At 42.8% G+C, this 22,855-nt stretch overlaps 1 protein-coding gene across 1 annotated transcript in view; it reads right to left on the reverse strand.

Moving 5' to 3' along the window:
- Positions 1-1,017: 1,017 nt before the first annotated feature.
- CAMKMT (calmodulin-lysine N-methyltransferase) overlaps positions 1,018-22,855 on the reverse strand; it is a 308,776-nt gene continuing 286,938 nt past the window's right edge. The window contains exon 11 of the mRNA XM_075267047.1: positions 1,018-1,213. Coding sequence (XP_075123148.1) covers positions 1,139-1,213 — 75 coding nt within the window. The 3' untranslated portion in view covers positions 1,018-1,138. The remainder of the gene's footprint in view (positions 1,214-22,855) is intronic.

Here is a 22,855-nt window from a genome sequence, read left to right on the forward strand (position 1 = left end):
GAGCCCTACACACCGATGACTTATTGTGATGAACACGACCACGGCTAGCTGCTCTGTACATGACATCATGCAAACAACAAGTGTGCACTATGACCAAGGGGGGAAGAATCTGCTAACCAAAGACTTTCCCATCTACAGGAAACGCTGCAAATATTTTTACCTCCAATCACTCCAAATTCTACTACAGTACAAAATTCCTTTTCTTTTTTTATTATAAAATTTCTCTAGATTTTAATTGGTTTCAGGGGTGTTACCCGATCCCCAATTCTATGGATTAGCCTAAAATCATTAAAAAAAAATAGGAAAGGGCAATTAATTCTTTTTAGAATTTTTTTTTTATACAGTTTCTTAACTAGAAAAAAAATCCTAAAAAAAATAATTTGCCTGAAAATAATATACTGTTAGTTTTTTTTGGCTTTTTTTTTTTTTTTAGCCCACGTCAGATCTGTGATTTGAATTTGCACAATAGGCCATTGTCGCCTGGAAAATAGTCACCCGAGCACCAAACAACATTACATTGTAATCACACACGGCGGTAAATATTCATGAGAGCTTTGCCTTGATTTGATTATAGCATTTATCTGTACTGTAGAATGCAACATTTCCATAAATAAAACAAGGTGTGTTTTGGTAAGATCTCGAAAAGAACACCCATTTTCTTTGGGGATCTGATTAGAGCTCACTTTTCATCCTAAGAGAGGCCCTAAATGTGCTCTTCTTCTACCTAAACAGATAATAAGCACTCGGTCTACTCCCCCTTCTTGACTCAACATACTGAGACTAATCGCAGATAATTGAGGAGGAGGAGCCGAGGGCCGGGTGAGCCTTTGTGTCCACAGGACAAATGGTCAGTTCATGAGGCTTTTGTCTGATCCGGTGATTTCTTATAGTCTACTAGACGAGGGGGGGGGGGGGGGGGGGACAGGCAAGAGGAGAGGAAAAAAAAAGAACAAAAAATGTAACAAACAATAATAGTAAACAATGTCTAATTGTATCCAGAATGACCCCGACTCGTGCACCCGGTGATAGGTTTTATTATATGTGTTATGCAAAAAAATAAAAAGAACATGGACTATACATCATTGTGCAAGGGAAAAAAGTGACTTGTGAGATGTTCTATTTCCAAAGATGAACTTCACTATCTTGACTGGAGGATGAGTAGAATTGGATAATGGATGTCTGGGTCATAAGCTTCGCTATCTTCTTCCTTAATCTGAAACAAACAGTCAAAAAAAAGGGATAAGAGAGTATTATATAGAAATATCTTCACAATGCAATCGGTGCCCAGTGCTGCAAAGAGCCGGAATATCATATTAAAAAACTTGCGTCGATTTTTTTTTTTCTTAACGGCCTATTGAGCGATGTGTAATGTGTTATATATAGTATAGGATAAAGTATCAGCAGGGTGGATCCCTATCTGACAAGCCAGAGGAATTGGAAGTGTATGTTTTATATATAATATAGTAATAATATACATAATAATAATATAAATAATAATATACATAATAATAATAATAATAATATACACAATAATATACATAATATACATAATAATAATATACATAATAATATACATAATAATAATATACATAATAAAATAAATAATAATATACATAATAATAATATATATAATAATATAAATAATAATAATATAAATTATATATATATATATATATATATAATAATAATAATAATAATATAAATAATAATACAAATAATAATAAAAATAATAATAATAATAATAATAAAAGCAATAATACAAATAATATTATTAAAAATAAAAATATAAATAATACAAATAATATTAAAAATAATAATGATAATAATAATAATACATAATGATACAAATAATACTTATTAATTACAAATAAATGATAAAATACCACTAAAAATATTACACGCAATATAAAGGAGTCAATAGTTTGAGTAGAACATTGATACATTATTGCTACATAAACATATAGAACATTAACCAATCTATGTATTAAGCAATCCCAGCTGGACTTTATTCCACATTTATCTCCATGTGAGTGAAATACGTAAAGCGGCATGTACATCGGCGAGAGATTAAATATAGAAATGTGTTATATTATAGCAATGAGTGGAGAGAGAGAGAAGTCACATGACAGACTGCGAGCATAATACAGAGACTACAGGTGATCTCATTACATTCTAATATCTTTAGCTGTTACTGTATCTACTCACAAGGCAAGGTCACCTGACAGGTCAAGGATTTTATCGTTCTATCTAGAGAAACAAATGATGCAAATAATAATAATATTTACAAACAAATAAAGACACCTCGTTCCATTCACCTTGACTTAGGCATTAAATGACCTCCAATGATATTGACCGATACAATAAAATATAAATTATTACGTTACATATTATAGGGATTTAATTTTTATAAGAAAAAAAAAAAAAACCAGGAGCCTTGAGCCGTCTTGTGTAGGTGTTTAGCATTGGGAGAAAATATCTTTTGTGTAAGATGTCAACTAAATTGCCTGCTGTACAGAAAACACATTTCTTTAATTAAAACACTTTTATTGTTTCAGATCGCTGAAACGTAAAATAAAACAAAGCCCGGTGAAAAGAAAGCGATTTTCCAATTTGATACGCAGAATAAGGTCGAAGAAAGCAGCTAAGGAGGCAATAATATAGTTGCTATTAGTAGCTTTATGGGTTACAGTGTAATTGGATGTAGCAAGCTCAGACCCACCGGGTGAACAGCAGCTGCCGGATTGGGGGGGGGGGGGATCGGTGGGTTTCATACTGTTTACCTTAAAGACAATTCACAATTATCAACAACACTCTGCAGAGATTAGGAATATCGGGCACTTGGGATGGGTATTTACATAAGGAAAAGTCGTCCATCTCTACGCCGGGATATCGCAGCTCCAACACATTTTACAATCATAGACAGAGTTACAATTTTTTTTTTTTTTCCAAAATTTTTTTTTTTTTAACAAATGCACTTTTTTTTTTTTTAATTCCTGAACATCAGATATCAGCAATGGAAAGAGAAAACAGAGAATGGCATAAAAGCAGTAACGTACCTTTCCCGGAGGCGGTGACGGCGTGGTGCGATACGTTCTGGCATATAGTGTAGCGTCGCATAGTTTTGATTACAGGCTTTTTTTTTTTTTTTTTTAACGGAAATAAAATTTCACAGCTAACAATGAAAGGTGAAAAGTTTAAGAGGCAAAGCTGTTCCTCCTGATCACTGACTGTTAATCAGCTTCATGGGTGGCTGCCTAAATCTGGGGATTTTTTTTTTTTTTTTTGGTAACTTGCTTTACTGCCAAGATTGTAACTAATTTTTTTTCCCCTGTTGTAGGAGGAGGGGAAGAAAAAAAAAAAACATCTCCCCGTAGAATGCAGCTGCGTATGAGTGACATGACGCGCTAATGCAGAGGGCAAAATTAAAATTCATGAATCTCTTCACAACCATTTGTGTAACAAGATTAAGACGAGACAGCAGAAAATAGCTGCATTATCAGACTTCTTACAGTTCTCCAGCTGGTTACGCTCTATTCCAAAACAGTAGGGATAAGAGGATAACATGCAGCCTCAAGGAAAACGCCTCTTCTTATTTTGGGAGCAAAAAAAAAAAAAAAAAAATCATCCTCGGGAAGATGAGGCATGAAGGATATGTACAGGCAGAAAAACGCAATCCAGCCAAACAGGCAGAAATATTGAGTTGTACTTATCAGCGTGAATGTAAAACGTAACAAAAGCTTTCCTAGGAACAAGGGACCTGCAGCTAACAATTTACACAACAATGTTGGACAAAACACACTGGTGCATTGAAAAGAAAAGAAATTGCAGCTCAGGATGGGGAACGACAAGAAGCCGGGGCAACTTGTGCTTTATTCCGCCACTTGTAAGAAATGAATAAAATGAGTTGTAGGTTTAAGTGTAGAACGCACAATAAACTTCACTCCGCTGCGTGTGCGCGCTCGGCGACGATATTTTATAAGGTTACTTACGGGAAGGAAAAGCAAGAAAGGGAAAAAAAAGACGAGAAGCGGCAAAAAAATAAAAACAAAATAACGCGAGACTCGGAGTCAATTTGGACAATTGGTCAGTTGCAAAAATAGATACAAATATATAAATATAATAATAATAATACATTTTATTTCTATAGCGCCAACATATTCCGCAGCTCTGTACAATTTGTAGGGTTCAAATACAGACAGAAAGATACATTACAAATATATATGAAAATAAATATATATATAAAACTCACACACACACACATACATATATATATATATATATATATATATATATATATATATATATATGAAAAGATTAAGGCAGTTATGGAAAAAATTGACACGGCGAAAGAACGCTTTCAGAACCAGAAGGGTTAATAATCTATTCACCAATATAAGTAAATAAACAAAAATAAATCTAAATCCCATCAATATTTGGTGTGACCTTTACCCACCGCATGATGATACAGACTCCACAGATATACTCCAGTCTGTCTCGGATGACATGAAGACACAGACGGATTGGAGCAAGCAACATCCACAGATCTGGGCCTCCCCTGCTACCTCTTGTGTCACCCCCTCTACCTCATAGATTGTAAGCTCTTGTGAGCAGGGCTCTCAGTCCCATTGTGTGAAATGATTTTCTTTGTAATGTATCTTTCTGTCTGTATTTGAACCCTACAAATTGTACAGCGCTGCGGAATATGCTGGCGCTATAGAAATAAAATGTATTATTATTAGTTCTTCAAGATGGCGACAGGAACAACCTCCCTGCCCAGTGCTGCCAAAAACTGTCTGCAAGTCCCGAGAAGAACTGAACGGAAGGCAAAGGGCAAAGGTCACCCCGAATATTGATTGGATTTACATTTCTCTTTTCTTCATTCCCTTCATTTTGCTCACTGACAAAAAAAAAAAAAGGTGAACACATCTATTTCTGAAAGCGTTCTTACCGTGCAGCGTTTCTACCATGGCTGTCTAAAACTTTTGCACATCGTTGTACATAACATAACATTGTGCGCAACATTGTACATTCACACCATGGAGTCTCGAACGTGAAACTAGGTCTGTGCGAGCGCCAAAGGAGTAAAAAAATGTAAAATCTAGAGATTATAAAACAGATATTAGGAACGGGCTTCTGATATCATTTATACAGTCCTATGAAAAAGTTTGGGCACCCCTATTAATCTTAATCATTTTTAGTTCTAAATATTTTGGTGTTTGCAACAGCCATTTCAGTTTGATATATCTAATAACTGATGGACACAGTAATATTTCAGGAGTGAAATGAGGTTTATTGTACTAACAGAAAATGTGCAATATGCATTAAACCAAAATTTGACCGGTGCAAAAGTATGGGCACCCTTATCATTTTATTGATTTGAATACTCCTAACTACTTTTTACTGACTTACTGAAGCACAAAATTGGTTTTGTAACCTCAGTGAGCTTTGAACTTCATAGCCAGATGTATCCAATCATGAGAAAAGGTATTTAAGGTGGCCAATTGCAAGTTGTTCTACTATTTGAATCTCCTCTGAAGAGTGGCATCATGGGCTACTCAAAACAACTCTCAAATGATCTGAAAACAAAGATTGTTCAACATAGTTGTTCAGGGGAAGGATACAAAAAGTTGTCTCAGAGATTTAATCTGTCAGTTTCCACTGTGGGAACATAGTAAGGAAATGGAAGACCACAGGGACAGTTCTTGTTAAGCCCAGAAGTGGCAGGCCAAGAAAAATATCAGAAAGGCAGAGAAGAAGAATGGTGAGAACAGTCAAGGACAATCCACAGACCACCTCCAAAGAGCTGCAGCATCATCTTGCTGCAGATGGTGTCACTGTGCATCGGTCAACTATACAGCGCACTTTGCACAAATAGAAGCTGTATGGGAGAGTGATGAGAAAGAAGCTGTTTCTGCACGTACGCCACAAATAGAGTTGCCTGAGGTATGAAAAAGCACATTTGGACAAGGCAGCTTCATTTTGGAAACAAAAATTGAGTTGTTTGGTTATAAAAAAAGGCGTTATGCATGGCGTCCAAAAAGAAACAGCATTCCAAGAAAACCACTTGCTACCCACTGTAAGATTTGGTGGAGGTTCCATCATGCTTTGGGGCTGTGTGGCCAATGCCGGCATCGGGAATCTTATTAAAGTTGAGGGTCGCATGGATTCCACTCAGTATCAGCAGATTCTTGAGAATAATGTTCAAGAATCAGTGAGGAAGTTGAAGTTACGCCGGGGATGGATATTTCAGCAAGACAATGATCCAAAACACCGCTCCAAATCCTCAGGCATTCATGCAGAGGAACAATTACAATGTTCTGGAATGGCCATCCCAGTCCCCAGACCTGAATATCATTGAACATCTGTGGGATGATTTGAAGCGGGCTGTCCATGCTCGGCGACCATCTAACTTAACTGAACTTGAATTGTTTGTCCAAAATACCTTTATCCAGGATCCAGGAACTGATTAAAAGCTACAGGAAGCGACTAGAGGCTGTTATCTTTGCAAAAGAAGGATCTACTAAATATTAATGTCACTTTTCTGTTGAGGTGCCCATACTTTTGCACCGGTCAAATTTTGGTTTAATGCATATTGCGCATTTTCTGTTAGTACAATAAACCTCATTTCAATCCTGAAATATTACTGTGTCCATCAGTTATTAGATATATCAAACTGAAATGGCTGTTGCAAATACCAAAATATTTAGAACTAAAAATGATTAAGATTAATAGGGGTGCCCAAACTTTTTCATAGGACTGTATATATGGAGGTGTAAATGTGGCTGGAGATCAGCAAGATAAAATTAGTGAAGTGCTCGTGGGGACAGGTATCATTTTGGATTTTCCCCAACAGTACACTCAGGTTCTCTCTAGCCTGACATGGCTACTTATAACAGAGGGGCTGTCCAAAATTTAAAAAAAAAAAAATGCAAAGAATGCTGTAAAATACAAAAAAAATTTTTATCTGGTAATTCCTCCACAGATTCAGAGCTGCGGCTCACATGGGAGCAGTGGTGGAATTAACGGAATACAAGTTTTTCGATTTCACTTTTCATATTTTTTAAATACTGGACAATCCCTTTAACTGTCCATAGTGATTTAGTGACCCCAATACTACAAGGTTTAGTCACATGGATACTCTTCAGACACCAAATAATAATAGGTGGAGGCCCAGGAGAGGTGAAAAAAAGATAAGAAACGTTCTTAAAACCTTCCCTTACCCCAGCGGTCACATGGGCATCCTCAGCATCAGCTTCCACCTATTATACTCCATATCCGTGATCTCTGCAGCCAAATAATGTCACTTTCACTCTGACATAACATCAACTGTGTTAGTCTTAGAGACCAAGAAATTGGAGTTACCTAAGAGCCCTGACAGTGTTTTATGGTATGTTTTATTAATAGTGTAGAACACTGTCAGGGCTCCTAGGATCCTATGTATTATAGATAGGTTCCTAGGAGACCTGACAGTGTTATACACTATGTATTATAGATAGGTTCCTAGGAGCCCTGACAGTGTCATACACCATGATTTATAGATAGGTTCCTAGGAGCCCTGACAGTGTCATACACTATGTATTATAGATAGGTTCCCAGGAGCCCTGACAGTGTTATACACTATGTATTATAGATAGGTTCCTAGGAGCCCTGACAGTGTCATACACCATGATTTATAGATAGGTTCCTAGGAGCCCTGACAGTGTCATACACTATGTATTATAGATAGGTTCCTAGGAGCCCTGACAGTGTCATACACCATGATTTATAGATAGGTTCCTAGGAGCCCTGACAGTGTTATACACTATGTATTATAGATAGGTTCCTAGGAGCCCTGACAGTGTTATACACTATGTATTATAGATAGGTTCCTAGGAGCCCTGACAGTGTCATACACCATGATTTATAGATAGGTTCCTAGGAGCCCTGACAGTGTCATACACTATGTATTATAGATAGGTTCCCAAGAGCCCTGACAGTGTTATACACTATGTATTATAGATAGGTTCCTAGGAGCCCTGACAGTATTATACACTATGTATTATAGATAGGTTCCTAGGAGCCCTGACAGTGTCATACACTATGTATTATAGATAGGTTCCTAGGAGCCCTGACAGTGTCATACACTATGTATTATAGATAGGTTCCTAGGAGCCCTGACAGTGTCATACACTATGTATTATAGATAGGTTCCTAGGAGCCCTGACAGTGTCATACACTATGTATTATAGATAGGTTCCTAGGAGCCCTGACAGTGTCATACACCATGATTTATAGATAGGTTCCTAGGAGCCCTGACAGTGTTATACACCATGATTTATAGATAGGTTCCTAGGAGCCCTGACAGTGTCATACACTATGTATTATAGATAGGTTCCTAGGAGCCCTGACAGTGTCATACACTATGTATTATAGATAGGTTCCTAGGAGCCCTGACAGTGTTATACGCTATGTATTATAGATAGGTTCCTAGGAGCCCTGACAGTGTTATACGCTATGTATTATAGATAGGTTCCTAGGAGCCCTGACAGTGTTATACACTATGTATTATAGATAGGTTCCTAGGAGCCCTGACAGTGTTATACACTATGTATTATAGATAGGTTCCTAGGAGCCCTGACAGTGTTATACGCTATGTATTATAGATAGGTTCCTAGGAGCCCTGACAGTGTTATACGCTATGTATTATAGATAGGTTCCTAGGAGCCCTGACAGTGTTATACGCTATGTATTATAGATAGGTTCCTAAGAGTCCTGACAGTGTCATACACTATGTATTATAGATAGGTACCTAGGAGCCCTGACAGTGTTATACACTATGTATTATAGATAGGTTCCTAGGAGCCCTGACAGTGTTATACGCTATGTATTATAGATAGGTTCCTAGGAGCCCTGACAGTGTCATACACTATGTATTATAGATAAGTTCCTAAGAGCCCTCACAGTGTTATACACTATGTATTATAGATAGGTTCCTAAGAGTCCTGACAGTGTCATACACTATGTATTATAGATAGGTACCTAGGAGCCCTGACAGTGTTATACACTATGTATTATAGATAGGTTCCTAGGAGCCCTGACAGTGTTATACACTATGTATTATAGATAGGTTCCTAGGAGCCCTGACAGTGTTATACACTATGTTTTATAGATAGGTTCCTAGGCTGCACTGTAATACTGTATTATTGTAAAATGCTACTGTCACTTTATTTGCCACAGATAAGTTATCTTGTGGAGGAATTAAGAAGTGGTGCAATGATTCCTCTACAGGCAGAATTCTGTTGGTTCTACTGATTGTATTGTGAGCAGTGCCTTTCACACTTTGCAAAATGTTTCCTATGCATAGTGTGGCTTGACATTTTCTGGGGGAGGAGGAGCTGGAAACTTATTATAGTAAAGGGGATTTTGGAAGCCCAATCCAGTTCAGGAGGGTCAGTGGTATTCCAGGAGTCCGAAACCCATCCTGAAAGCCAGCCAATGAACCATAGCAATGGCTTTGAGTGGAGTCTGGCTTAAAAGGCAAGATAACTCTCCTCCAATGTATTTACCAAGTTACTAAAGATTTCTTATATGTATCTACAAATGTCCAGCTCAAAGCTGAAGCTACAGTACAAGGTCTTACAGACTAGAGATGAGCGAACACTAAAATGTTCGAGGTTCGAAATTCGATTCGAACAGCCGCTCAATGTTCGTGTGTTCGAACGGGTTTCGAACCCCATTATAGTCTATGGGGAACAGATACTCGTTAAGGGGGAAACCCAAATCCGTGTCTGGAGGGTCACCAAGTCCACTATGACACCCCAGGAAATGATGCCAACACCTCTGGAATGACACTGGGACAGCAGGGGAAGCATGTCTGGGGGCATCTAACACACCAAAGACCCTCTATTACCCCAACATCACAGCCTAACAACTACACACTTTACACACTCAATACCACCTCTCTGACAGTAGGAAAACACCTTGAAACATGTGTATTTGGCACTTGCAGTGAGGAGAGCTTGTCACCAGCAGTGAATTTGGCCCTTGTAGTAAGTTGAGGTTGGCACCAACATTTGTTTTGAAAATCAGGGTGGATTGAGCCTCTAACCAGCAGAGTTTGGGCAAATTCATGGTGGAGGGAGCCTCTAAACACCCCAGTTTGGGCAAATTCATGGTGGAGGGAGCCTCTAAAAACCCCAGTTTGGACCAATTCATGGTGGAGGGAGCCTCTAACCAGCCCAGTTTGGACCAATTAATGGTGGAGGGAGCCTCTAACCAGCCCAGTTTGGACCAATTCATGGTGGAGGGAGCCTCTAAACAGCCAAGTTTTGGGAAATTCATGGTGGAGGGAGCCTCTAACCAGCCCAGTTTGGACCAATTCATGGTGGAGGGAGCCTCTAAACAGCCAAGTTTTGGGAAATTCATGGTGGAGGGAGCCTCTAACCAGCCCAGTTTGGACCAATTCATGGTGGAGGGAGCCTCTAAAAAACCCAGTTTGGACCAATTCATGGTGGAGGGAGCCTCTAAACAGCCCAGTTTGGGCAAATTCATGGTGGAGGGAGCCTCTAACCAGCCCAGTTTGGACCAATTAATGGTGGAGGGAGCCTCTAAACAGCCCAGTTTGGGCAAATTCATGGTGGAGGGAGCCTCTAACCAGCCCAGTTTGGACCAATTCATGGTGGAGGGAGCCTCTAACCAGCCCAGTTTGGACCAATTAATGGTGGAGGGAGCCTCTAAAAAACCCAGTTTGGACCAATTCATGGTGGAGGGAGCCTCTAAACAGCCCAGTTTGGGCAAATTCATGGTGGAGGGAGCCTCTAACCAGCCCAGTTTGGACCAATTAATCGTGGAGGGAGCCTCTAAACAGCCCAGTTTGGGCAAATTCATGGTGGAGGGAGCCTCTAACCAGCCCAGTTTGGACCAATTCATGGTGGAGGGAGCCTCTAACCAGCCCAGTTTGGGCAAATTCATGGTGGAGGGAGCCTCTAAAAAACCCAGTTTGGACCAATTCATGGTGGAGGGAGCCTCTAACCAGCCCAGTTTGGACCAATTAATGGTGGAGGGAGCCTCTAACCAGCCCAGTTTGGACCAATTCATGGTGGAGGGAGCCTCTAACCAGCCCAGTTTGGACCAATTCATGGTGGAGGGAGCCTCTAAACAGCCCAGTTTGGGCAAATTCATGGTGGAGGGAGCCTCTAAAAAACCCAGTTTGGACCAATTCATGGTGGAGGGAGCCTCTAAACAGCCCAGTTTGGGCAAATTCATGGTGGAGGAAGCCTCTAACCAGCCCAGTTTGGACCAATTAATGGTGGAGGGAGCCTCTAAACAGCCCAGTTTGGGCAAATTCATGGTGGAGGGAGCCTCTAACCAGCCCAGTTTGGACCAATTCATGGTGGAGGGAGCCTCTAACCAGCCCAGTTTGAGCAAATTCATGGTGGAGGGAGCCTCTAAAAAACCCAGCTTGGACCAATTCATGGTGGAGGGAGCCTCTAACCAGCCCAGTTTGGGCAAATTCATGGTGGAGGGAGCCTCTAAAAAACCCAGCTTGGACCAATTCATGGTGGAGGGAGCCTCTAACCAGCCCAGTTTGGGCAAATTCATGGTGGAGGGAGCCTCTAAAAAACCCAGTTTGGACCAATTCATGGTGGAGGGAGCCTCTAAACAGCCCAGTTTGGACCAATTAATGGTGGAGGGAGCCTCTAAACAGCCCAGTTTGGACCAATTAATGGTGGAGGGAGCCTCTAACCAGCCCAGTTTGGACCAATTAATGGTGGAGGGAGCCTCTAACCAGCCCAGTTTGGACCAATTAATGGTGGAGGGAGCCTCTAACCACCCCAGTTTGGACCAATTAATGGTGGAGGGAGCCTCTAACCAGCCCAGTTTGGACCAATTCATGGTGGAGGGAGCCTCTAAAAAACCCAGTTTGGACCAATTCATGGTGGAGGGAGCCTCTAAACAGCCCAGTTTGGGCAAATTCATGGTGGAGGGAGCCTCTAACCAGCAGAGTTGGTGGAAATCAGGGTGGAGGGAGCCTCTAACCAGCAGAGTTGGGGGAAATCAGGGTGGAGGGAGCCTAGTATTAGCAGAATTGTGCAACGCTTATGGTGGATGAGTATGAGGATGCGGAGGAATTGGAGAGGTTGAGTACAGACATGGAGTTTCATGTTGGGGTGCTTTACACAGGTGGGCACAAAAATGACGGCTCTACCCAGTGGTGGTTCATTTTTATCAAAGTGAGCCGGTCGGCACTCTCAGCTGACAGACGGGTGCGCTTGTCAGTGATGATGCCACCGGCTGCACTGAACACCCTCTCAGATAGGACGCTGGCGGCAGGACAGGACAGCACCTCCAAGGCATATAGGGCAAGTTCAAGCCACAGGTCCAACTTCGACACCCAATACGTGTAGGGCGCAGAGGGGTCGGAGAGGACAGGGCTGTGGTCGGAAAGGTATTCCCGCAACATGCGCCTATACTTCTCACGCCTGGTGACACTAGGACCCTCCGTGGCGGCACTTTGGCGAGGGGGTGCCATCAAGGTGTCCCAGACCTTAGACAGTGTGCCCCTCGTTTGTGTGGGCCGGTGAGAACTTGGTTGCCTACTGGAGGAACTGCCCTCCCTGCCGCCAACGTCACATGCTGGAAACATCTCCATCATATTCTGCACCAATTGCCTGTGGCAAGCATTGATGCGATTGGCCCTCCCCTCTACCGGAATAAAAGACGAGATGTTGTTTTTATACCGGGGGTCAAGGATAGCAAAGATCCAGTACTGGTTGTCCTCCATGATTTTGACAATACGCTTGTCGGTTGTAAAGCACCCCAACATGAACTCAGCCATGTCTGCCACAGTGTTAGTTGGCATGACTCCTCTGGCCCCACCGGAAAGTTCAATCTCCATTTCCTCCTCATCCTCCATGTCTACCCATCCGCGCTGCAACAATGGGACGATTCGAAGTTGCCCGGAAGCCTCCTGTATCACCATCACATCATCGGACAACTCTTCTTCCTCCTCCTCCTCCTCCTCCTCCTCCATTAAACGCAGTGAAGCGGACAGATGTGTGGACCTACTCTCCAGCTGTGACGGATCGGATGCTATCCCTAACTCCTCTGTGTGATCTGAGTTATCCCTGATGTCAATCAGGGATTCTCTCAGAACACACAAGAGCGGGATTGTAAGGCTCACCATCGCATCCTCAGAGCTCACCCTCCTTGTGGACTCCTCAAAGACCCGTAGGATGTCACAAAGGTCTCTCATCCATGGCCACTCATGGATGTGAAACTGAGGCAGCTGACTTTGTGGCACCCTAGGGTTTTGTAGCTGGTATTCCATCAAAGGTCTCTGCTGCTCAACCACTCTATTCAACATCTGAAACGTTGAGTTCCAGCGTGTGGGGACGTCGCACAAAAGCCGGTGTTGTGGCACATGCAGGCGTTGCTGGAGAGATTTTAAGCTAGCAGCGGCTACTGTCGACTTGCGAAAGTGGGCGCACATGCGCCGCACTTTCACCAGTAGCTCTGGAACATTGGGGTAGCTCTTTAGGAAACGTTGCACCACTAGGTTGAAGACGTGGGCCAGGCATGGAACATGTTGGAGTCCGGCAAGCTCCAGAGCTGCTACCAGGTTCCGGCCGTTATCACAAACGACCATGCCTGGGCCCAGGTGCAGCGGCTCAAACCATATTGCCGTCTCATCGAGGAGGGCATCCCTCACCTCGGAGGCAGTGTGCTGTCTGTCCCCCAAGCTGATCAGCTTCAGCACAGCCTGCTGACGTCTACCAACGCCAGTGCTGCAACGTTTCCAACTCGTAGCTGGGGTCAATCTAACAGCGGAGGAGGAGGCGGTGGCGGAGGAGGAGGCGGTGGCGGAGGAGGAGGCGGTAGAGGAGGAGGAGGAGGGGGGTGTTCTTCTCGTGTCCCTGCCAGGAATGTTAGGCGGGGAGACGAGGTACACCGGGCCAGTTTGGGAAGCAGTCCCAGCCTCAACTACATTCACCCAGTGTGCCGTCAGTGAAATGTAGCGTCCCTGTCCGCATGCACTTGTCCACGCGTCGGTGGTCAAGTGGACCTTTGTGCAAAGCGCGGAACTAAGGGCCCGCCTGATGTTGAGTGACACGTGCTGGTGCAAGGCGGGGACGGCACACCGGGAGAAGTAGTGACAGCTAGGGACGGCATAGCGAGGTGCCGCAGTTGCCATCAGGTCCAGGAAGGCGGGAGTTTCAACAAGCCGGAACGCCAACATCTCCTGGGCCAGCAGTTTAGCGATGTTGGCGTTCAAGGCTTGCGCGTGTGGGTGGTTAGCAGTGTATTTCTGCCGCCGCTCCAATGTCTGAGAGATGGTGGGTTGTTGTAAAGAAACGCCTGATGGTGCCTTTGATGGTGCAGGAGAAGGAGATAAGACAGGACCAGGGGAGGATGAGGTAGAAGTCAACAAAGTGGCGGAGGCAGATGAAGTGGTGTCCTGGCTCGTCCTCTGGAGTGCATCGCCAGCACAGTCAGCAGTGGCAGTGGCAGAGGCAGTGGCAGAGGCAGTGGCAGTGGCGTGAACGGCAGGCGGCCTTTGTCCTGCCGTTGCTGCCTGCCACTGATTCCAGTGCTTGGATTCCAAATGACGGCGCATTGAAGTGGTGGACAGGTTGCTCTTCTCAGAGCCCCTAATCAATTTCGAGAGGCAAATTGTGCAGACAACACTATATCTGTCCTCGGCGCATTCCTTGAAAAAACTCCACACCTTCGAGAAACGTGCCCTCGAGGTGGGAGTTTTTCGGGGCTGGGTACGAACTGGAACATCTTGGGAGATTCCGGGTGTGGCCTGGCTTCGCCTAAGCTGCTGACCTCTGCCTCTGCCTCTAGCTACCCTTTTTGGTGCTGCACCTGCCTCAACATCCACACTACTTTCCCCGCTTGACATCCCCCCTGTCCAGGTCGGGTCAGTGTCCTCATCATCCACCACTTCCTCTTCCAACTCCTGTCTCATCTCCTCCTCCCGCACAATGCGTCGGTCAACTGGATGCCCTGACGGCAACTGCGTCAAATCATCGTCGATGAGGGTGGGTTGCTGGTCATCCACCACCAAATCGAACGGAGATGGAGGAGACTCTAGTGTTTGAGCATCTGGACACAGATGCTCCTCTGTTAGGTTCGTGGAATCGTGACGTGGAGAGGCAGGTTGAGGGACAATGAAAGGAGCGGAGAACAGCTCTGGGGAGCAGGGACAGTTTGGGTTATTGTTCTGTAAAGCTTCGGAATTTTGGGAGGAAGGAAGACAAGACTGTTGGGTAATAGGAGGAGAGGAGGCAGAGTCTGACTGGCTGCTGGACAATGTGCTGTAAGCGTTCTCTGACAGCCATTGCAAGACCTGTTCCTGGTTCTCGGGCCTACTAAGGTTTGTACCCTGCAGTTTAGTTAATGTGGCAAGCAACCCTGGCACTGTGGAGTGGCGCAATGCTTGCTGCCCCACAGGAGTAGGCACGGGACGCCCTGTGGCTTCACTGCTACCTTGCTCCCCAGAACCATTCCCCCGACCTCGCCCACGGCCTCGTCCACGTCCCTTTCTGGGAGCCTTGCGCATTTTGAATTCCTAGTTAGAAATTGGCACTGTATACCAGTAGTAAAAATTGTGGGTGCACGTAACCCCAATATATTCTTTGAATTACCAGTCAGAAACTGGCACTATATGGCAGTAGCAAGAAATGAGGGTATTTATAACCCCAATATATTCTTTGAATTCCCAGTCAGACAATGGCACTGTATACCAGTAGTAAAAATTGTGGGTGCACGTAACCCCAATATATTCTTTGAATTACCAGTCAGACACTGGCACTATATGGCAGTAGCAAGAAATGAGGGTATTTGTATTCCCAATATACTCTTTGAATTCCCAGTCAGACAATGGCACTGTATACCAGTAGTAAAAATTGTGGGTGCACGTAACCCCAATATATTCTTTGAATTCCCAGTCAGACAATGGCACTGTATACCAGTAGTAAAAATTGTGGGTGCACGTAACCCCAATATATTCTTTGAATTCCCAGTCAGAAACTGGCACTATATGGCAGTAGCAAGAAATGAGGGTATTTGTATTCCCAATATACTCTTTGAATTCCCAGTCAGACAATGGCACTGTATACCAGTAGTAAAAATTGTGGGTGCACGTAACCCCAATATATTCTTTGAATTACCAGTCAGACACTGGCACTATATGGCAGTAGCAAGAAATGAGGGTATTTGTATTCCTAATATACTCTTTGAATTCCCAGTCAGACAATGGCACTGTATACCAGTAGTAAAAATTGTGGGTGCACGTATTCCCAATATACTCTTTGAATTCCCAGTCAGACAATGGCACTGTATACCAGTAGTAAAAATTGTGGGTGCACGTAACCCCAATATATTCTTTGAATTCCCAGTCAGACAATGGCACTGTATACCAGTAGTAAAAATTGTGGGTGCACGTAACACCAATATATTCTTTGAATTCCCAGTCAGAAACTGGCACTATATGGCAGTAGCAAGAAATGAGGGTATTTGTATTCCCAATATACTCTTTGAATTCCCAGTCAGACAATGGCACTGTATACCAGTAGTAAAAATTGTGGGTGCACGTAACCCCAATATATTCTTTGAATTACCAGTCAGACACTGGCACTATATGGCAGTAGCAAGAAATGAGGGTATTTGTATTCCCAATATACTCTTTGAATTCCCAGTCAGACAATGGCACTGTATACCAGTAGTAAAAATTGTGGGTGCACGTAACCCCAATATATTCTTTGAATTACCAGTCAGACACTGGCACTATATGGCAGTAGCAAGAAATGAGGGTATTTGTATTCCCAATATACTCTTTGAATTCCCAGTCAGACAATGGCACTGTATACCAGTAGTAAAAATTGTGGGTGCACGTAACCCCAATATATTCTTTGAATTACCAGTCAGACACTGGCACTATATGGCAGTAGCAAGAAATGAGGGTATTTGTATTCCCAATATACTCTTTGAATTCCCAGTCAGACAATGGCACTGTATACCAGTAGTAAAAATTGTGGGTGCACGTAACCCCAATATATTCTTTGAATTACCAGTCAGAAACTGGCACTATATGGCAGTAGTAAGAAATGAGGGTATTTATAACCCCAATATATTCTTTGAATTCCCAGTCAGACAATGGCACTGTATACCAGTAGTAAAAATTGTGGGTGCACGTAACCCCAATATATTCTTTGAATTACCAGTCAGAAACTGGCACTATATGGCAGTAGCAAGAAATGAGGGTATTTATAACCCCAATATATTCTTTGAATTCCCAGTCAGACAATGGCACTGTATACCAGTAGTAAAAATTGTGGGTGCACGTAACCCCAATATATTCTTTGAATTACCAGTCAGAAACTGGCACTATATGGCAGTAGCAAGAAATGAGGGTATTTATAACCCCAATATATTCTTTGAATTCCCAGTCAGACAATGGCACTGTATACCAGTAGTAAAAATTGTGGGTGCACGTAACCCCAATATATTCTTTGAATTCCCAGTCAGACAATGGCACTGTATACCAGTAGTAAAAATTGTGGGTGCACGTAACCCCAATATATTCTTTGAATTACCAGTCAGAAACTGGCACTATATGGCAGTAGCAAGAAATGAGGGTATTTGTATTCCCAATATACTCTTTGAATTCCCAGTCAGACAATGGCACTGTATACCAGTAGTAAAAATTGTGGGTGCACGTAACCCCAATATATTCTTTGAATTCCCAGTCAGACACTGGCACTATATGGCAGTAGCAAGAAATGAGGGTATTTGTATTCCCAATATATTCTTTGAATTCCCAGTCAGACAATGGCACTATATGGCAGTAGCAAGAAATGAGGGTATTTATAACCCCAATATATTCTTTGAATTCCCAGTCAGACAATGGCACTGTATACCAGTAGTAAAAATTGTGGGTGCACGTAACCCCAATATATTCTTTGAATTACCAGTCAGAAACTGGCACTATATGGCAGTAGCAAGAAATGAGGGTATTTGTATTCCCAATATATTCTTTGAATTCCCAGTCAGACAATGGCACTGTATACCAGTAGTAAAAATTGTGGGTGTATATAGCCCCAATTCTATTGCTAGGGGACTTGCAGGGTATTTCTGGGGTGAAGGTGGGGGGGCACACCGTTGGAACGGGTATCGGGGTATATATCGGGTATACGGGAATACACTGACAGTGTATTCCATTCAGGATCCTGGGAAAGCTGGGTTGCGGCGATTGAGCCCGTCAGTGCCACGTTACACTGACAAGCTTCTCCCTGGAATTTAGCTCTTACAAGAGCTGTTGGTTGTCTTCTCCTTCCTATCCTAGCCTGTCCCTGCCTACCCAGAATCTAAGCCCTAGCTAGCTGGACGGAAACCTCCGTCCTCGGTGAATTGCAAGCTCAGAATGACGCGAAGCTGGGCGTCGCTGTTCTTTTAAATTAGAGGTCACATGTTTTCGGCAGCCAATGGGTTTTGCCTACTTTTTTCAACGTCACCGGTGTCGTAGTTCCTGTCCCACCTACCCTGCGCTGTTATTGGAGCAAAAAAGGCGCCAGGGAAGGTGGGAGGGGAATCGAGTAATGGCGCACTTTACCACGCGGTGTTCGATTCGATTCGAACATGCCGAACAGCCTAATATCCGATCGAACATGAGTTCGATAGAACACTGTTCGCTCATCTCTATTACAGACGCCTTATCGGATTAGAACCATAGGTGTGAGGTTTTCTTCTTCTTACCACCATGGTTTGTCTTTTAGATTGTGCCTCAATTTCTTTCACATGAACGCTGCAATACCAGCCCCAGTCTCCAGACAAGAGTGGCGCTATTTCCAGAGGAAAATAACCTCCTTTATTCTAATCTCTGACAACTTCTCTAAGGAATCTCACATGTAATCTTCACAAAACAACAAATCCAACACACACACAAAAAGGAACTGCACAATGTAAAATATCTTGAACTTAACATAATTGTACTTGATGATCTGGAATGTACGACGCGTTTCTTTTCTACGTACAGTATATTTCTGGGCAGACAGAAGAAAAAAGAGATTAGACGCTTTCTATTCAGCGCGCTTATTATCTTTAATAACTGTATAAAAAGTAATTAATAGATTCATTCAATTAGCGCTATGTAGATATGGAGGGCCGATAGCAACATGGATTTTTTCTTCTTTATTTTTTGTGCCAAAACTTTGCAGTCTATTGTTGGCTGCTAATTAATCATTTGTGCAGAGAGCACCGGATCACATAAAACGGCTCCATACATGATATAAGATCTGGCCTCCCTCAAGAAAAGACAGACACTGCTTTTGTATCGACGCCTCAAAAGAGTTGGACCGGGCGCCAACATACAACTCCCGTCGCTATTGAAGCACAATTACCGCTGAAAGGGAACATTTATAAGAAATATTTGGCATGTTGGAGACTGTAAAATGGCAGAATGCTCAGATCATACTGGAAGACGTCTATTTCTGATGCTTATACTGGATACAGATTAGCAAAGTTTGACTGGTCCTTAGGGTTGAGTGATCGGGATCAGAAAAGATCAGATCCCGATCGGCGATCGAGCAAATTTCACGATCGGGATCGGCTGGAAAATGATCGGAAATCGGATTTTGAATTCTCAAAATCAACTCAACTCTAAAAGTGACTTTTCCCATAGAGAAGCATTGACTAGGGTTGAGCGATCGGGAAAGATCAGATCCCGATCGGCGATCGAGCAAATTTCACGATCGGGATCGGCTGCAAAATGATCGGAAATCGGATTTTGAAATCTCAAGATTGGCTCAACTCTAAAAATGACTTTTCCCATAGAGAAGCATTGATTAGGGTTTAGCGATCGGGAAAGATCGGATCCCGATCGGTGATCGAGCAAATTTCACGATCATGATTGACTGGAAAATGATTGGAAATCGGATTTTAAAATTGATCCTGAAATCTCAAGATCGGCTCAACCCTACTTGTCATGTGATAAAAAATCCATCAAGCTATTGTTGGCTGCAACAGTGTATCTCTCTAGAGAGAAGCGAATTTCCTAAATTTGGCTCCAGGTCTGATTCAAGCTAAATCGGTTGTCAGTTGAGATGGACGATCCTCTGAAGATCTGTTTTGTCCCGTGTTTGGACGAAGAGATCCTCTGGTTTGTTTTTCGGTCCAAACTTGTTTGGATAGAATTAGAAGTGAAATTATTATACACTGGGGTCTAACTAGACCCAAAAGAGTATAAAAGGTGGAGGCCCATGGGAGGTGTAAAAAGCATTTACACTCAACTTCCGTTAACTCTTTTGGGCCTCCTCAGTGACATCTGATGCTCTCCTGTGACATCATACGATCGGGGACATAATAGGACAAAAAAATTCCGGGAAAACAAATGCGCAGCTGTTGGTTAATAATTCTTTATTAGGTTAATGGCAACGCGTTACGACGCCTAGTCCGGTATCTTCATCAGGCCAACTTGGTGGTGTTAGTGGATAACAACCACACGGGGTGACCATGTGATTAGGCCTGAGAGGTGACATGGGCACACCGAGCCTCATGACCTCATTTACCACAATGTATGTTGTGGTGCTGATTTTAGTTTATCAGAAACTAATCACAATTTGCTCAGTCTTGTTAAAAAAACAAGAACAATTTGGAATATTCGGGTTGAATCCAGTTCGTTACAAAAGGTTTTGCTTATCCTAATTATCTATCCTCTTCTTACTATGAAACTCATTGACATTAATACACAAATTATGCAGGACATATATAGAGAAGTACTGACATAGTGATGTGACTTAAGTGCTTTGGTTGTGATAGAAAGTTCCTATTCAGATGTAGCTTTATACTAAACCTATGTGTTTGCTGGTATATATCTCTCTCTGCTCACTCCTCTTCCTTCCCTTGGCATATATTTGTGTATTTATGTATAATCTGAGAAATATGACCTGCAGTCTATATGTAATCTGTGTTTTACTCTCTCTTAGTCTCTGTCTTCTCTATCTGTATCCCCACAAAGCCGTAGCCCGTCCTGGTTGGGCTGTTCTATATTGGCTATGACTTACCCACTAAGTCATCACCTGTAGTCCCTCATAATGTGCTATGCTAGAGAGAGGGCCGCCTGCATGGTATTATGGGAAGGTCACTGTCCAAGGTCAAAATAATGACCTTACTCCAATAGAAATGTAGTGAAAGGACCTGAAGAGAGAGTTGAAGTTGTTTTGTATGTGGTAATGGCCTAGTCTAATATTTTTGTCTAATTTTTTTATTTGGTTCTCGTTACCTACTTGAAAATTTGGTTTATTTATAGAAATATATAAAATTCTGAAGGATTTACAAAATTTCAACTCCTTAACCCCAATCGGGCTCAGGGACACATTCAATCCAATTTCACAGGAAGCGGATTAATCTATGTTTTTGAAGGAGGAAGGAGGAGGAGGAGGAACGAAGGAGCATTAGGTCCCTCCCCTGTTTTTCCTCTGTGCGGTGACTCTGCACCCAGTGGATGCGCCAGGAACTGCAGCATAGACTAATTCAACTGAATGGAGCACGGCCATCACTGGAAGGTCTGTGGATATATTCACATTCTATTTTTGTATTTGTCACAACAGACAAAGATCATGTCCGATTTGTTATGGACATGGAAAATGGTTCGTAAAAAAACCTAAAAAAAAGGACATACATTTATAATACAGCCATGTAGCCATGTGTAAGACACGATTCACTGTCAAGTGGAAGAAGACAGGAATATGAAATTGTCCTACTGTAATGGATGCACCACATAGGGCTAAATCTTCTCTCCATGTTGTCTGGCTCATGAAAGAGTCCGGAGCTGTGTACGAGGAACATGCAATAGAATCAATTACTACTAATATTCTATAACTGGGCGCTCAGTCACGGCCCACAGATGGTCCCTGCAGGGTGGGCCTGGGCTCTCACTGATATGATTGCCGTGTCCTCCACATCGTCATGTCTTTAGGGTATAATGGTGTATTCCATTAACGTAAAATTGAGGGATTTTTTTCTATTTGACAGTAAACCCCGTAACAGACACCAAATATTGTCTTAGGTCCGGTTCACGTCTACGTTTGGGTCTCCGTTTGGGGGGTCGGCCTTGGGGGAAACCTAATCCGCTTAAAAAAGCAGCTAACTGTGGAAACCATACTTGGAAGCTGCTTTGCCCTGTTTTCGGCATATCTCAAGTCTTATTCCTGCAAGACCACATGGGCACTCCCAATCCCATCAGGCTCAGCAAGGCTGACCACAACTAGGACATGCTTCAGCACTGCAGCAGCCCAGGAGGAGAGCTTTAGGAAATTGGAAGAATGTACACCCACCATGACAAAGCCCAAGTACACATCCTATTATTTCCAGCCCCCACGTGTCCTCCAGTGGGTTGCTGAGGTTGGTCTTGATTCAACGGAATTCAGTTGAGTTGAACATTGTATCAAAGTCCAGACAACCCTTCAAATAGTTAAGTGGTGATTCCATAGGATAGCAAAACCACTGGCAAATCCGGTCCGCCCCGATGCACTTGTAGACTGATTATTGTATCCATATAAAGATGATTATCTCTGCATTGTTTCATCAGTTTGGGGCCACAAAGTAATTTTTCTGCTCCTGTTACAAAGCACCATTATAGGCCTGGTAGGCAGGTTGCACCTTATACAAAAAAAAAATAAATTGGCTACTACAAATAAATGCAAGACAATAGTCCCATGTCTTCCAGCTTACAGAATATCCTACGTGTCGGGGCTGTCTACGCAGCGGTGCGCTCCTGCGGAAGTGCCTATTGATTATAGCTGTCATATTAATAAGTGTATCGACACGCGGCTTTATGAAATAATGACAATATACAAAACCAAATCAGAAA

This window comes from Leptodactylus fuscus, chromosome 3 (assembly GCF_031893055.1).
Source record: "Leptodactylus fuscus isolate aLepFus1 chromosome 3, aLepFus1.hap2, whole genome shotgun sequence".
Lineage (NCBI taxonomy): Eukaryota > Metazoa > Chordata > Amphibia > Anura > Leptodactylidae > Leptodactylus > Leptodactylus fuscus.